Source organism: Drosophila innubila (genome assembly GCF_004354385.1).
Source record: "Drosophila innubila isolate TH190305 chromosome 3L unlocalized genomic scaffold, UK_Dinn_1.0 0_D_3L, whole genome shotgun sequence".
Classification (NCBI taxonomy): domain Eukaryota; kingdom Metazoa; phylum Arthropoda; class Insecta; order Diptera; family Drosophilidae; genus Drosophila; species Drosophila innubila.
In genome coordinates, this window is record NW_022995376.1 from 23906621 (window position 1) to 23924120 (window position 17500).

The window sequence follows — 17500 nt, forward strand, 5'->3', positions numbered from 1 at the left end:
GCACTATCTTCAAACAGCTGTTCGCCAATTCATGTGTGTATGTGTGTGCGTGCGTGAAAGATAATTTACAAATCTTTATAGCAGCTAAAGTTTCGTTTTAACTAGTTTTAAGCTCAAAGTTAATACGTGCAATATAAATAGTTCCTACATTTAGAACTACACATAAGCCGCAATTAGCAACGCATACATACGCAATTTGCTCAACGCCAAACATTTCATTCAATTTAGCGTATAATATTAAAATCAAAAAAATAAAAAGTGAATAAAAAAATTGCCTTTGCGCATTAACAGTGGCAATATCAGTATTGTTTGCATTAGCTTAGTCGGTGGACGTATTTGTGTTAACTGCCGGAGCAAGAGCCATGAATGAAGCACCTGAACACAGCAAAAAGCGGCAAAAGACGGTAAGTTATTGCATATTAATATATACATACGTATGTACATACAAATGTATCTTTTTATTGGAATCTTCTTGCGCCACAACTGCACCACTGTATTTGCACAAATGTGCCAAGGAAATTGGTGACTCGGTCACGGAACCCCAAGTGCAAAGAGTGCACAGAATATTTTAACAGCTGTTAGAATTTTCATCACACATTTTAGTTCAACTTTTTATTCATAAACATCTGTTTGTTTAATGCATTTTCTGAACTCTCAAAGAATACTGCTATTATGTGTGAAAGGGAAACCCATTTTAGACTTAATTCCGCTTGACTTAGCCTTTTTTTTTTTTGGTTTTAGTAGTATCGCAATCTTATCTACAATTAGCAAGGTGCCTCACACTGACCCTGCACTTTGGTTAGCTTACATTTTCTATTAATATGACCTACAAAGATAAGAAAGTATGAAGTATAACCAGTCAGATGAAAAACAAATTTATAAAAGCGGGAATGGCTATAGTCAAGATCAATATATATAAAAGTACTTTAAAGAAATTACTTGTATTACTTTGAAAACATTAAATCGCTATAACTGCCGCTCTGCTTGTCCGATCTTGATGCGATTCAGTGGGATAATTGATAATACTAATAGATAACGTTTATTACCAAAAAAAATTTATTATCTAAAAAACTGTGGGTGTGGTGGTTTTTCGCGATTTGTGTGGGCAGGGGGGCCTGGCTTAAATTTGAAACAAACTTGACCTACTCCAACGCATTTGCAGTCTGTGGATGTAAGTTTGGTATCTCTATCTCTTATAGTCTCTGAGATCTAGGCACTCACACAGACGGACGGACTGCTGTTGATGCTGATCAAGAATATATATACTTTATAGGGTCGGAGATGCCTCCTTCTCCCTATTACATAAATTCCAACGAACACAATATACCAGCAGTTGTAAGTTGATTTACTTTACAATAAAATGATTTATTGTTGAGATTTTAAAGTACTAAAAATATACTTAATATAAAAATATAAAAGGTTTCTGAAGATTCAGTTATACAAGCTTACAGCATTTGCTTTAGTTAAAACCCTTTTATAACAAACATATTTCACATTTCGTAATAAAATTATAATACTGCAAGAGTATAGTAATAAAAAAATATTTTAATAAATGTTAGTCTTATCTTTTTAATGAGCAATTTCCAGATTAGATCCAAGGCTGTCTCTGAAATCCCAGATTATTTAAGTTTGTTGCCCCGTTAATTTTCCACAGATAAGGTAAATGTTATGGCTTATCTTATGCAATAAGCAGTCAACAGGTTTTTCTGTAAGCGTGTTTATTACATACATATACTTGCATGAAATGTTATTACAGACACAGTAAAACTAGTTGAAATTAAAAAGAAAGAAAGTCAAAACTATGTTTTGGGCCATGCTAACGAATTGTAAACATGTTAAGATACTTGTATCTCAGTCACACTTCAACCGCAACTGATTTGTGTTTGTTGTCTTTGGCTAAAAACTTGGTCAGCGACCATATTTAGACACAAGTTGAATGACCACGTTAATAAGTACATAAATGTGGTTGTATGTTGGCCAAGACATATATGTTTTTGTTGTATTTTCGCGACCAATTGTTTTTGTATTATAATTAATCATACGTGTATGTGGGTCGTCATATTCAGTTAACAATTGAATTCCCTTCACTTTTGCAAACATTGCATATTTTCTATCTACTAAGTTGTTTTTATCTGCACTTGTAATAATATTTAAGCTATGATTATCTACTTAATTCTTATACGACAACACTTGGCATACCCTGTAGCTTTTTAGGTGAGGGGGCATACTCAGATATAAATTTACATCATGTATTTAATAGTTTTGTTTTGACTTCGGTTCATTACAAATGACTTTAGTGCATGACTTTTAAAATGTTTATAAACATTAAGCTATTACAAAAATTTCATGACATACGTTGCACCTACCACGTACTTAAACGTGAACTTGAAGTATTTTTTTTTCATTTTTATTATTTTGTAACTCATTTGTCTTTATCGAGTATAATGAGCACAAGTATATAAAAATTCTTAAAGCAATTTAAAAATAGTTTGAATACTTCAGTACACCTTCAGTTTAAAAGCAGAGCAACGGATATTTAAGACGCTATTAAAATTTTAAACTTTTGTTTTTTGCTTTATGTTCCAAAAATCTCTAATGAATTTAAATCTTATGAAAAACATTGAACGAAATGTTGCAACTTGTGAAATGTCTGAGATTTCATTTTTCGGACATATTTTTAGACTCTCAAATTTAGAGTATCAAATTTATTTCCAATATTGAATATTTTGTGCAATAAATAATTGCCTGCACACCTCCCCTCTTAAAATGAGACTTTGTTATTTAAATTTAGTTCCAAAATAAGAATTCCAAAATTATAGTCTGATATTTAACGACTTCCTATTTGCATTTAAAACTTGTCAACAAGCTTTAAACTCGTCTGCTTCTTTCATTGCCTTGTGTCCTGCTCTTGGCCAACATTGCTTGGTTTTTTTTTGCTGCATTTAACGCACGAATCGGCCAAAAAATTTCAGTTGCAGTTCCGAGCTCCAACGAGAAAGTTCAGCGGGTTTTATTATTTTTCGGCCACGCGGGTTGGGTCCGGGCAACTCTAAAACTCTCACTTGTTTAATAATCAAAGTCTCTCATTGTTGTTGACGTTGCTCTTACTCTGGTTGTTTGTTGGGTTGCGCTTTCTTTTTGTGCGATATTTGTTTATATACGTTTTTTTCTGGAAAATGTTTACAAAACGCGCCAATCTTCTCCACAATAACAACAATAATAATAACAACAATAAATGCAGTGATTTGGTGAGTTTTTCTTAATTGTAAACAATTTCAAATCGTGCCGTTACTCACTTTAAAGGGTCATGACATTGATCTCGCATCAGAAATTCCCCTTTTTAAGAATTTTGTATACATATTTGGAAGATATTTTGTTTAGTTTTTGTTTGGGTTCTTGATAAATCAATGCCTTACATACATATTAATCAGAATTGGTGTACTACATAAATCACGTTATTACCATAACAATCAAATGATTAGTTCGGCTTGTTAACGTATTTATTTGTATTCCCCCTAATAAGAAAGTTGTGAAAATGTCAGCAACTTACCTATAGATTATTGTTATTGATTTATTTAACTATTTAAATTGTTATGCCACAATTTGTTTCTTATTTCGGTTAATATATTAAACAAAAGTTAAATACACAATTTATCAAAATAAAATGATTCTAACACTTTAAACAGAGTATCCGAAAAACCTCTTTTTATTAAATTATTTTATTTTATTTAGCAAATTTTTAATCAACTCGTTTTATTTAATTAAATTTTTTCAAAATGATAAGCACTTATTCAAAATGCTTTAAGTTATAAGTAAAATTTTTTGTTAAAAGTTCAATTGTTGTTTACCTAATTTAAAATTCTTAAACAGGTCAGACTTCTTTATAAATAGATTTGCAGCAAATTATTTAAACAATATTCAAATAATCAATGTGCCAGGTTCAAAATAAAAACATAAACACAATGCCAAAACATTGTCCATACACAGATACACACACACACACACACACACACTGACACTCTCACACACAGATAGAGATGATAATAATAAAATAGAATTGTGTGTGGCTTGAAAGATAGAAAACGATCTGTAAACCAGATGGAGAGCGACTCAAGAGCTAAAAGAAGGTTTAACTCGCTCTCTCAATGACTCTCAGTGTTGCTCTCTCGCTCTCTCTCTTAGTTTTGCTCGCTTTACCTCTTATAAGACCGCAATATAATACGGTAAATATTATTGAAACTTTCAGTTCGCTTTCAACTCTCGTTGCGTTCGTCAATAACGAGGGAATCGCAATCGCAATCTCAGTCGTTTCGAGTTTCATTTCCCTCTGAGTTATTTCTTTCAGTATTTACATACAAAATTGCAAGACGTGCCAAAAAGTATTCTTTTAAGTGCAAAATAAGTAACAAACATATTCATTTAGCATAAGGCCGTTCAGCAAAGTACATTCACAATGCCTAATCCACCAATTGGTTTATATTCTCACATCAAAAGAAGGGTATGACTACAAACACACATGTTCTCGATGCGTTCAACTTCTTCTGCGTAATGCAAAAAAGCGTTACAAATTAAAAATACAGTTTTACTAGAAAGACGTTAAGTGTTCCTTGACACAAATTTGTTCATTCGAAAAACTCTAAGCTCGACTAGGTTTTGCTCTGTACAAGTTGTATAAAATCGGATATTTAAATATATTACAATTAAGTTTTAAATATATTACAATTATTCATTTTTAAATTACTAAGTCGCTTATATTATATAAAATTTGCCAAATTTTTGTTTAATACTTAATTTTTCTAAATATATTTATTATATTAAGAATATAACATTTAATAGCTTATAACCCTATCTCAGTTTTTTGCTCTATTGAGTACTTTTCTGTTCATAAATGGGATATCCATTATCTACTATTCCCTCGGGGTAATGCCATTTGCGATCTTTCACACACGAGTTGGCGTCGTCATGCCATCTGAAAGGGTCAACAAACTGTGCAGAATCAGAAAATTGAATGGCAGTAACGATTATAAAATCGCTTTAGGGTCAAAGCGCGGCTCAAAGAGCGTAAACCAACCCGTAGGCACTTTTTGGCATCATGGCATCTTGACATGAATATTAATTTATGTTAATAAAATAAAGAATGAACGGCAGCTAAAAGAATCTCGTTTACTTGTTTTCTTGTTTCTTGCAGTGCCTTCAAGTGGCAACCAATGTGACCGAACAGAAGCATCATGTTACCCGGGAGACGCGTGGAAAAAACCTGGGCCTCTGCCGGGGCTTTCGAGGTTGCACCGTCTGGCTAACGGGTGAGTACCTTCCACAAATCTACACAGTGGAAAATGGAAGAACTGGGATAACAACAAAATAATATAAAATAGATGGAGTTAGAATTGAGAAATTTTAGAACTGATTCTACATCAATATCTGATATTATACTAGATAAATTTATAAAATCATGTATACAGATTCTGTGTTGCAAATCTAAGCAGAAATAAAATAATTAATTGGATATTCTATAAGTAATTTTTGGGAAAAAACAATGTAATTAGGTAGAAAAAGGCAGATCAAACTTTATTGATATACATTTTTTTAAATCAATTTTGAATTGTATTCATTATTAGATCACGAAAACCCGTTAATATTTTTTCAAGCTATACATGTTTAAAGATTTTGAAGAATTATGAGTATTCAAAAGACGAAAGTGCATGCAAATAATTGATAATTACATATTAAATTAATTTTTATCTGTATCAAATAAATAAAAAAATAAATAAAATAAATAGTTTTTGCTAATATTTGAAATAAAATGTGTATCGGAAAACATTTTTGAAAAATTAAAGCTCTGAAACTTCAGTATCTTTTATACATATACCTCTTTAATTAGTAAATTCACGGTTTGAATTTATACTCACTACACTTCAGCAATGCAAGATAGTTAGAAATTTTTTTTTATTTGATGTGATGTGATTCCACTTTGGGTAGATTTTAGATAAGATATAAATTTGAAATTGCTTTATAGATACTCAGTTGCAATTTCAAGTTGACAATAGCTTAAATTATTGTCAGTTTATAATAATAAATTAATTAAGAAATATTTTAGTAGAAAATTAATCAACAAAAGATTTAACTTTTGATCGAGTTATAATATAGATATAATTATTATTGAATTGTCTAAACAGGTCTCAGTGGTGCTGGCAAAACATCGATTGCCTTTGAGCTGGAGGCGTATTTGGTCTCTAGAGGAATACCCGCCTATGGCCTAGATGGGGATAACATACGGACGGGTTTGAACAAGAATCTTGGCTTTACGCCGGCCGATCGCGAGGAGAACATCCGGCGGGTGGGTGAGGTGGCCAAATTGTTTGCGGACAGCGGCGTCGTGTCCATCTGCAGTTTTGTGTCGCCATTTGCGGATGATCGCGAGATGGCGCGCAAGATACACAAGGATGCGGGATTGAAGTTTTACGAGATCTTTGTGGACACGCCGTTGGATGTGTGCGAGACGCGGGACGTGAAGGGGCTGTACAAGAAGGCGCGAGAGGGTGTCATCAAGGGATTCACGGGTATCACCCAAGAGTACGAGCGTCCGCAGCATCCGGAACTGGTGGTCAGCACGGCTGGTTACACGGTCCGGGAGTCGACGCAGCTGCTGGTGACACTGCTGGAGCAGGAGGGCATCATACCGCGCTCCCTGCGCGATGTGGATCAATTGCCGGAACTGTATCCCAGCGAGGTGAGCGAAGCGGACGCCCTGCGTCACGAGGCGGAATCACTGCCAGCTCTGTCCATCAGCACTGTGGAGCTGCAATGGGTGCAGGTGCTCTCAGAGGGCTGGGCGTATCCACTGCGGGGCTTCATGCGAGAGGATGAGTATCTGCAGACGCTGCATTTCAACACGTTGCAAAGTGGATTGGATGTCTCGTATCGCGAGAATCACTCCGTGCCCATTGTGCTGAGTGCCAGTGCAGAGGACAAGCAACGACTTGAGGATGCGTCCGCCCTGACGCTGAAATACGAGGGTCAAGCGGTGGCCATACTGCGTCGTCCCGAGTTCTATTACCAGCGCAAGGAGGAACGCCTCTGTCGTCAGTTTGGCACCAGCAATCCCAATCATCCATACAGCAAGCAGGTTTACGAGTCCGGCGACTATCTGGTTGGTGGCGAACTGGCGGTCATTGAGCGGATTCGCTGGAAAGACGGGTTGGATCAATATCGTTTGACGCCCAATGAACTGCGCTGCCGCTTCAAGGAGCTCAATGCGGATGCCATCTTTGCCTTTCAGCTGCGCAATCCCATCCACAATGGACATGCTCTTCTGATGCAGGACACTAAACGACAGCTGCTGGAACGTGGCTTCAAGCAGCCAGTGCTGCTGCTGCATCCACTTGGCGGCTGGACCAAGGATGATGATGTGCCGCTGCAGGTGCGCATGGCTCAGCATCAGGCTGTGCTCGATGCGGGCGTCCTGCGGCGCGAGGATACCGTGCTGGCCATCTTCCCGTCGCCCATGATGTACGCCGGGCCCACGGAGGTGCAATGGCATGCCAAGGCACGCATGAATGCGGGCGCCAACTTTTACATTGTGGGTCGCGATCCGGCTGGCATGCCGCATCCGGATAAGCAGGCTTATCCCGATGGCAATCTGTACGATGCCACGCACGGCGCACGTGTGCTCAAAATGGCCCAGGGACTGGACAGCATGGAGGTGGGTTAGAGTCTCCAATAATAATCGAATACAGTTGAGTTACCATCCTCTCTATCTTCTTGCAGATTCTGCCGTTCCGTGTGGCCGCCTATGATAAGACTGCCAGTCGCATGGCCTTCTTTGAGCCACAGCGCAAGGACGACTTTGAGTTCATATCGGGGACCAAAATGCGCAGCTTGGCCAAAACTGGCACCAGTCCACCCGATGGCTTTATGGAACCACATGCGTGGAAAATACTCGCCACGTATTATCAGAACCTGCCACAGGCGTAACCAAGAGCAGCTGGCTGGAAGCTGGGAGTGTGTAATCCAGGCATCCGTCGAATGTGATTGATTGATGAAGCGCAGTCCAGCACAACGAATAGTGCAATTCACTTAGCTATTAAACACATTTCTATCTATCCACTTGTCAAATCCAATTTGTAGTAATCGTGTAATTCGTCCAAGTTATGTTTACGACTCACCTTGATTGTATCTGTGTGTGTTTGTGTGTGTGTGTGTGTATGTGCCTGTGTGTTTGTATTGTATGTTGTGCCTCTAACTCTATGTCATTGTTCAAATCCTATTATTAATTGTATTTACTTTTAAGTTATACAATTCTCTGTTTAGCTTAAGCGAACAATTTGTCGTTTTATGCAATGCAATTTTTTCTATTTAAGCATTTACTTAATTACTATCTGAATAATATTTCCACTAAGTTAAACCAATTTTGTATACTCTGTGATCTTTGAGTTTTATTCCTTGCAGATTTTGTAAAAAGAGTATTTAATAAATACTCTGGGGACTGAAGTCAATTTGAAGAACCTACCATTCAGTGGAATATCTATTCGATATTGAATACTTAAATTTACCTTGAGTACTTCCTATTATTTGGTTAAAAAATAAAGAAGTAATGAAACAAAACATTTATCAGAAGGAAGACTAAACAAGTATAATAAACTCGTTCGAGCTTTATCTAAACGTCATAAAGTGGAACAATTTTAGCTTTTACTCATAAAGAGAGTAACTAATGCGACAATGGAGATGAGAATTAAACAGCTGTGTAAAATAATAAATTGTGAAAGTAAATAAAAGTAAGTATAGAAAATATTGTGATACAGCAAATAAGAGAACTCTTCTCGATTCAAGTACGTAGAATTGAGTAAATGATAAAGAATGCTTTCTTGCACATGATTTATTATATAAAATTGTATACGTTTAATAATTAATATTACAAGTACATACATACATATATAATTAATTAATTAATTAATATCAAATATGCCTTTAGATTTAGTTATCAATTAATTTCACAATATGTATTTTACTGCTCTGCATTTGTTGTTGATTTTCTTGTTGTTTTTGTTGTTGTAATTCGTATTGCATGATGCGAATATCCATTTCATTTGTTATTCTCGTTTCTCTAATCACGCAATAATTATTAATTATATTCATGTATTTCATTAGATCATAACGGTTCGTTTATTGACAATGCCCTGTGTGGTATGTATGTATATATGGAGAAGCACCCGCAACTATGAGAACTATTTCGATATCTTAATGGACCGATTTATGATAATTGTGCGTATGCGTCTAAACAGCTTTCCAAAATGAATTGAAGGATTTTCATGGGTTGTACACGAAATGAACTATATATTAAATGAATTAATTGAAATATTATTTCAGAATGCAAGCGAAATTACATATATATATATATATTATATGCATTTAAATATAAATATATATAAAATATATATATTTATTTTCTAATTTATTAATTTATTATTATTGTGTCATTGTTTTACAAATTGTGAACAACCTTGGCTGCTTATTTCGTGCTACAGAAAATTTTTAGAAATTATACATAATAAAAATGAAATGCTTCCAGGCGAAGGAGAGGTCAAAGCAGAGCGGGCGGAACGGGGCGGGGCGATAGGCGGGCGGGCGGGCTGGTTAGGTTTTCACAATAGTCGTGTCAGTTAATTTGTTTTAACTTTAAATGAATATTGTATGTATAAGTATTTCGTATGCATATTTCGTACAACTTGTGGTCTTGTCACGTTTGCAAATACAAATGTTTTAGCTTTACTATTATTAATATTAATATTATAATTATTATTTTATTATCTCGCATATTCAGGGGAGTTTCGCTCGTTTTGTTGTTGTTGTTGTTGATGTATTTGTTGTTGGGACTTAACAGGAGTTAAGAAAACTACTACCACATACGTTATCATAATTATTACCACCATGCCGCATCAGTGCCACACGCACATTGCCACGTCAAAGCAGACTGCACCTTGACAGCCAACTGTCCTTTGTTCGAGTCTCTGTGAGTTTCAGTTGATGACCTCCCTTGGGTGGATTGTTCGCCTCCTGCGACCACAATAAACAATGATTAGAACATTACTAAGAAAGAAGTCCAAACATTTCACTTACCATTCGCTTTTCTGTTTTCGCTTTGATATCGCTGGCGAGCGTGAGGAACGCTTCTTCCACATTAATGCTTGCTTTCGCGGATGTCTCCATGAATTTGATACCATATTCAATAGCCAATTGTTCCCCGCGTTCCTTCGAAACCTGTAAGGGAATTAGCCATATCGATGGAATGTCAATAATAAATTTATATCTTTCAATCAACGGTATGACACCGAATCGAATGTCGGTTTCAATTAGGGTTTTGGTTATGTTTGCAATTTGGGGTTTTAAAAATCTGTGTATATCTATTTTGTAACGGTTACCGGTTTTTTTTAGTTTTTGGTTTCGAAATACCAATATGATTTTGGTTCACAAAAAAAGTGTTAAAAAAATTAATATATAAAATAAAATTTTTAATTTAAAAAAAAAAACTTTTTAATAAGATCAATGATTAAATTTATAATCTAAATTAGTTTGAAAAACGATGATTACATACAAACAACATAATTGAAAATCAGAGCTTAATTGAATTGAAATTAAATATCATAAGTGAATCGGTTACTAATCGGTTATTTTATTTCGGTTTTTCGGTATCGGTATAATAAAAAAGTTTGGTTTCGCTTAGGGTTTCAGATATGGTTACCAATTTCAATCGGTTTATACCGGTTAAAGGTAACGGTTTCGATTATGTTCTTAATTCCTGTTTTAAATTTATATTTGTCGACATATTTAAGTTGACGTTAGTTAAATAATCACCTGTCTCTTATCGTTCAGTTCACATTTGTTGCCCAGCAGCATTTTCTCCACATCAGCGGCGGCATTCTCTTCGATATTTCGAATCCAATTTTTAATATTTTCAAAAGATTTCTCCTGTGTTATGTCATAGACAAGCATAATGCCCATGGCACCTCTGTAATATGCCGTGGTGATTGTCCGGAATCGTTCCTGGCCGGCAGTGTCCCTATAATGTTTAAATTTTTTTTTTTTTAATTTCTTTATTATCTGTAATTAATTTAATGTCGTTAGTTTACCATATTTGCAATTTGATTTTCTTGTTATCCAATTCAATTGTTCTAATTTTAAAATCGATACCTGCGAATAAAGAAAAGATAAAAGAGAAGAAAGGCACGTGATAAGCATATATAACAACAAATTAATTAAGATGATAATTTTTGGCAAAAACAACACAAGACCTGCATGACGTAGTATGTATGTAGCTCAAAGGGAGCGCTGAGAGAGAGAGAGGCTGTTGAAAATACGCAATTGATTCGGAACGTTGTCGTCGCGTTAAGTAAATAACCCAAATTGGAATTAGTGCAGGGAAATGTGCCAAATGTATTTATAAATAGACAAATTGCTGAGCTCGTCGCACTCAATACGATTATGGGTTGCCTTGATGCTGCGGTTGAGACAAATGCGCAACTTTATCAGTCTGCGACTGCAGCTTCAAGATAATCCTAACAAAGTGTAGATTATAGTTCAATGACACGAACTTGTTACATTGCATGGAATCAATGAGCAAGACTTGTTTTGACTTATCTTGCTTTCTTAGTTCATTTCTAATTTCAGTTGACAACCCTATTTATCAACATCTTCGATTACCCATTTCCGTATTTCTTATATCTTTTGTTTGCTATCGTTTGCTTCTGCTCCCCTTTGCACTACGTCCTTGTCTTCAGCACAACAACAATAATTATGACAAATAGCATTGCAGAGAGTAAGAAAATGAGCATTCAAAATGAGTCACAATTTACGTGTGTGTGTGTGTGTGCGTGAGCGCTTACAGCTGAGCCAAGAGACGAGGTTGAAAGCATGAGCTTGAATACAGCAGTTGGTATTAAATATTCGTGCTACTGCAATTGTGATTTCTGCCCGGCGGCGTCATAATTAATTAAAAAATTTCACTGAGAGTAAGAGTGAGAGCCAAAGAAAAAATACAGAGAGAGAGAGAGAGAGAGCGATGATGATTACTGAGGATGACTGACTCTGTGGCTGATGATGTATGCACTTTGAAATGTTTGATTCTTTGGTTGCTGTGTTTGTTGTTGGCGCTCTGTTGTTGTTTAATGGATGATGGAATGGATACTGATAACGATCATTATAATACTCACCTATTGTGGATATAAACGTCGTATTAAACGCATCCTCTGAGAATCGAAACAATATGCAGGTTTTGCCAACTCCAGAGTCGCCGATAAGCAGCAATTTGAACAGGTAGTCGTACGTTTTGGCCATTTCAATCTGTTGTTATTTGTTTAAATCACAGTTGTGCTTTTATTTGTGCCAGAATATTATTAAATATGCAGTTCGTTCTCGTCGTATGCCCCTCAGCTCACTTCTGCCTGCTATTCCTTTTTGGCGTTATCGTCCACGTCGATAACTGCTGCTGTTGTCGGGTTCGTTTATATGGCGGTGGTTGGTAATCAGTGGTTTTCGATTATTAATATTATTATTACTATACACTATACTAATATGAATGCTAATATCGGCGATTAAGTTACTGTAACTGGCTGCAGCTGCTGCGGGTATGTATTAATTTGTAAGTAGGTTTTGGTATGTATAAAAAATTCATAGACGTAACCACACACAGCCGACACAAACAAACACACGCAAGCACGCACAGTCTTCTTTTTTTCAGCTCTGACTCTGGTTTTCTTTTGTATGTGTGTCGATTCGAGCCTGTCAAAAAATGGCGACGTACTTTTAAGCACTTTAAATTGCAATAACAAGGCAACGCGCGTTCTTTTACAATTATACGTGCTGCACTCACAATTATTTAGTGTGTTGTTGTTGGTTACACGTAAAAATTACGCTTAATTATTGCTTTCTAATTACGCCCGTACAATAAATGATTGGTTCGTTGCAGTGTTATGTATTGCTGAAAGGTTACGATTTATCGATAAGCAGTGCTGCAAAGTGGTAAAGGTTACTATTCCAACAGCTGCTTGCTTGTAACAAACCAGCTGTTCATTTTTCTAAAAGCACGAACTCACCACTGTTGTCAACTTAGCTATTTTAAAGCTAGTTTTGGCAATTTTCAAAGTTCGATTGCTAGAAAAATAGTTTTTAGCTGGCGCCAAGCCGATAAATTTAAATTTTCGTGCTGCAATTAACAATTGTATGAAAACTTAAACTTCGAAATTACATAAAATTAAGGTTAAAATTTTAATGAAGGTTTGAAGCTCGTCACCCCTCGGGGAGAAATATTAAAAAATTTAATTCTACAAAAAAATATATACATACAAAAAAAAAAGGTGGAAAATTTGTTAGTTAGCAAATTTGTCATTTGACCTAAAGTGTGGCATATTGCCAGATCGGTGAATTTAATAGTGTGGCAGCCTTTCGGTCGGGTGGCAGCATTTGGACATGGTGGGAACGCTTTGTCTATTAAGACGCCGCGAAACTCGCATCTCGTTCGATTTCAATAAATAGAAATTTGAAAATCAAATGACGGAGAGGTTAAATAAAAAGCGAATCCCCTACATTTTGGGAGGGGGCATTTTTAAAGTCAAAAGGCAGATAGACGATTGTGTTACGGTGGAGTGTGTATATTGTGTATATGATGCAATAACAAAAGAGTTGCTCGATGGCCTTCACTAAGTCCCAGAGGGCGAAAACAATAATATAATTCTCAGTGGACTTCTAATTGCCATAGACTTATTACACGATATGTAGAATAACTAGTTTTAAAAAGAAGCTGATGAAAACTGTAATTAATAGTTTTAAAAATTTTTAATTATTAGCTTTGTACGCCAACTGTGTTTCACGGCATAAACTTAAACTTACCCAATTTTTATACGACAATCATATTGGTGTAATGCTGCTTTCTGAGACGCACCTTACTAACAAATATAACCTTCAAATACGCGGCTACATATTCTACGGTACAGATCATCCGGATGGAAAAGCACATGGCGGAACCGGTATTCTAATAAGAAACCGCATCAAACATGAATTCCACAAAAGGTTTGCGGCAAACTATCTACAAGCCACATCTATAATTGTACAATCGGACATCAGCAATCTTACTATTGCCGCTGTATACTTTCCTACCCGCTTTACAATCTCTGAAGATCAATTCATGGAATTCTACAATTCACTGGGACATCGATTTATAGCAACAGCCTCGCACTGGGGCCGAAGCACTTTCGGATCTTTCATCCGACCACTCCCCGTGTTATTAAATCTACTCCAGTCCCCGGAATATGTGGAATATCCTAATAGACTTACAACACACAGAACCAACTGGCTCAAGTACAAGAAATACGTTAGCTCTCACCTCGATATTGCCCCGTAGTTCAACATCGAAGCGGACATCGACTGCTCTGCTAATTTACTAAAATCTGAACTTGTTGCAGCAGCTAAAATCTCTACTCCACAACACGCGCATGTGCAGACCAATCAACGCAAAACTAATCTTCAAATAGAACAACTTGTTCTGGAAAAGCGACGATTGCGACGTGAACGGCAGCCGGTCGCCATCTACAAAACAACGCTTTAAAGATGCTTCACGCAGACTCAGCAAAGCTCTAAAGCAAGAAGAAGCAGATGGCCAACGCCGATAGAGCAATTATCACCAACCAGTACCAAGCTTCCGAACGGTAACGCCTATAAGAAACTCCTCAGGCTGCTGGGCCCGTTGCGACAAAGACAGAGGTAACACATTTGCTGCTCACCTACGTAATGTATTTCAACCAAGTCCCGCAACAAATTAGTTTTTACTATCATCCTGTGCATCTCATAGTCCTGGCGAGCCTCAACCACCTAAATTTCGTCCAAATGAAATTTTAAAAGTTATAAAAGAACATTGAACTTCCCAACTGTGCTATTTCCCTCATCTGTAAACTTTTCAACGCGATTACCAATTACCCTACTACCGTGCTTGTCCAAGATTTTTGAAAAATGCCTCTTGACGCGCATAATTCCTCATCTGAGAACACACAACACAATCCTAACACATCAATTTCGCTTCCGAGAAAAGCATGGAACTATCGAGCAAGTCAACCGAATAACATCAGAAATACGTACAGCATACGAACGGGAATACTGCAGTGTAATATTCCTCGACGTCTTCCAAGCTTTCGATCGAGTGTGGCTTGATGGCCTCAAGCATAAAATCAAAACGACGCTCCCGGTGCACACTAATAAGCCACTTGAGACGTACCTCTACAATAGAGTCTTCGCAGTGAGATGCAACACTAGTACATCTAATGATCATATTATAGAAGCTAGAGTTCCTCATACATAGGGGACATCCCCATAAACGAGCGACTAACAACATCTACCTTGCCGACGACACTGCAATCCTTAGTCGCTACAGATGCCCCATTCAAGCAACAGCACGAACATTGGGCTGTATTTGAGAAATGGATAGTCGAATGGCGTATTAAAATAAATAAACAAAAGTTTAAACACATCACGTTTACTCTCGATATGCATGTCCTCCGTTAGCACTGTCCAATACGCAACTCCCATAAGCCAAAGAAGTAATGTATCTTGGCGTTCATCTTGATAGGCGGCTCACCTGGCGTCGTCACCTTGAAGCAAAAAAAAAGGCAGATTAAACTGAAAGCCAATAATCTTTATTGGCTTTTGAGCCCCCGATCTCCTCTCAGCTTGGACTACAAGGTCCTACTTTACAATTCCACCATAAAACCAGTGTGGACCTACGGCTCGCAGCTATTGGGAAACGCGTGCAGTAGCAAATTGATATCATCCAATCAAAAATATTGAGGACTATAACTGAGGCACTGCACCCAAATCCTCTTGCTCGGCGATTAACTCGGGCTTGCAGTCGAACCCGCCTTAAACGAAACGACCTTCCAGCCCAGCAATAAACCTTGGGGCACCGTAGTTCATATTAAGTCAACAAGCTTTAAATATAAGATTTGATAAACTTATCGGAAGTCTCCCTTGGAGAAGATTCAATAAATAAAGGCAATGTAAATTTAAAAAAAACAAAAAATCGAATAAGTATGGACCGACCCCGACAGGCCATGCACAAATGAAATATATCTCTAATTTCTTCTGTTTACGAGAGTTTAAATTTACCTATGAACACTGAAATGCTCACAAAAAGATGCTTAAATTATCAACTAAGTGGAGCAACTACACGGCCAGCCAGACTTGAGAAGTACAACAACAACAAATATTGCAGACAGACAAGATAAAATAATTTTACCCTCTAGTGCCCAAGACCGCTACTAGACGTGCCAAGTTCAAATCACCGTTATTCGCTTTCCTCACTCCTTTTTGTCTTCGTTTTGCGTTTTTCTAATTCGGGGAAGTCCAAAAATTAAGTTCGTTGCGTTTGCAATACATGCCAGAGCTTGCGTCAGCTGCTGCAGTTGTTTGAAGTTGAAACTTTGTGCAGTTGTTTTAAAAAGTTTACTGCTGGAAACAAAATTATTGCTTGGGATAGTTCTGGAAAAAAAAATTATAATTTAAGTTTGAAAGTGGAAGAGCTCAAGACATACTTAAGTCCAAATAATTGCTTCAAGAGACATGGACAAGTTATCACCTCTTTCCGATGGGGACATTGAGAAATTTTTGAATTCGATTGATTTTGACATTGATCCGGACGAAAAAGAAGAATTGGAGGACGATTTTACTGACGATGTTTGCGAGGCAGCGTTTCCTGTCATTGAGGAAGTTCAAGAAGCGATTGAAAGAGCGGTAAATATGTCGGATTCTATGTTGGCTTATGAGATTTGTTTAACTCCAAACGGAAGTCCTCCTCCGTTGGCAAAATTGTTGTCACCCTCAACTTCGATTGCCTCGAATTCACCTCAAGCACAGAAACGCAAAGCGCCTGCTGAGCATGATATTGCTCATGCTGAAAAAAGCACAATAGCCAAATTTTTGTAGGATCTGTTTGGGCTATAGATCCAAAATCACCGCATTTCAAAAAGATGTGGCGTCAAAAGAACTTACTCATGGATAAATCTGCGATTTCCTTTACTGAGCCTAACCTCGGAGTTCTTAAAAAGCTTGATACGCTTGATTCAATTGTTTTGTATACTTTTTGAAAGATACTATCATTTAGCATATTACCCAGCAAACAAATTTGTATGCTGCCCAAAAAGATGTCAATTCTTCGTTTTCAACAACCAATTTGGAAATTCGACAATTTATTGTAATTTTATTTTTTACGTCAGCTTTTTGTTTGGTTTACTTTCCCAAAGCCGCGTCTAGGCGGTCAAAGGTTTTAGTCCTATAGAACTCGATCCGTGCAAAATTAAACATTTTTGCAGAACAAACCTTTACTTTTAAGACAAAATGAAACCAAAAATAATTTTTTCCTGGGAAAAAAAAATTTGGGCACTAGAGTGTTAATTGATTGCCAAATATATTACAACATTTGCAGCGACCAAGAACAAGACAAGACAAGAGAAACCGTATTGCC

At 36.7% G+C, this 17500-nt stretch overlaps 2 protein-coding genes across 5 annotated transcripts; one reads left to right on the forward strand and one right to left on the reverse strand.

The window, feature by feature from the left end:
- The first annotated feature begins 40 nt into the window (after window positions 1-40).
- LOC117786344 (bifunctional 3'-phosphoadenosine 5'-phosphosulfate synthase) lies at window positions 41-8408 on the forward strand. 2 transcript variants are annotated; one of them, XM_034624545.1, is made up of 4 exons: window positions 41-404; window positions 5189-5303; window positions 6177-7702; window positions 7768-8408. In XM_034624545.1, exons 1-4 carry the CDS (start codon window positions 363-365, stop codon window positions 7972-7974), a joined length of 1890 nt encoding a protein of 629 aa, XP_034480436.1. In that variant the 5' UTR covers window positions 41-362; the 3' UTR covers window positions 7975-8408. The 2 variants fall into 2 exon arrangements, with proteins under 2 accessions (XP_034480436.1, XP_034480435.1); XM_034624544.1 differs by lacking the exon at window positions 41-404 and adding an exon at window positions 4264-4498.
- Window positions 8409-9138: 730 nt separating this feature from the next.
- Window positions 9139-12991, reverse strand: LOC117786360 (ras-related protein Rab-8A). 3 transcript variants are annotated; one of them, XM_034624567.1, is made up of 6 exons: window positions 12866-12991; window positions 12207-12774; window positions 11127-11187; window positions 10852-11056; window positions 10117-10257; window positions 9139-10053 (listed from the first exon to the last, which is right to left on the reverse strand). In XM_034624567.1, the coding sequence occupies exons 2-6, from the start codon at window positions 12328-12330 to the stop codon at window positions 9961-9963; spliced, it is 624 nt and encodes a 207-aa protein (XP_034480458.1). In that variant the 5' UTR covers window positions 12331-12774; window positions 12866-12991; the 3' UTR covers window positions 9139-9960. The 3 variants fall into 3 exon arrangements, with proteins under 3 accessions (XP_034480458.1, XP_034480457.1, XP_034480456.1); XM_034624566.1 differs by having other exon boundaries at window positions 12845-12990; XM_034624565.1 differs by having other exon boundaries at window positions 12207-12990.
- Between the last annotated feature and the right edge of the window lie 4509 nt (window positions 12992-17500).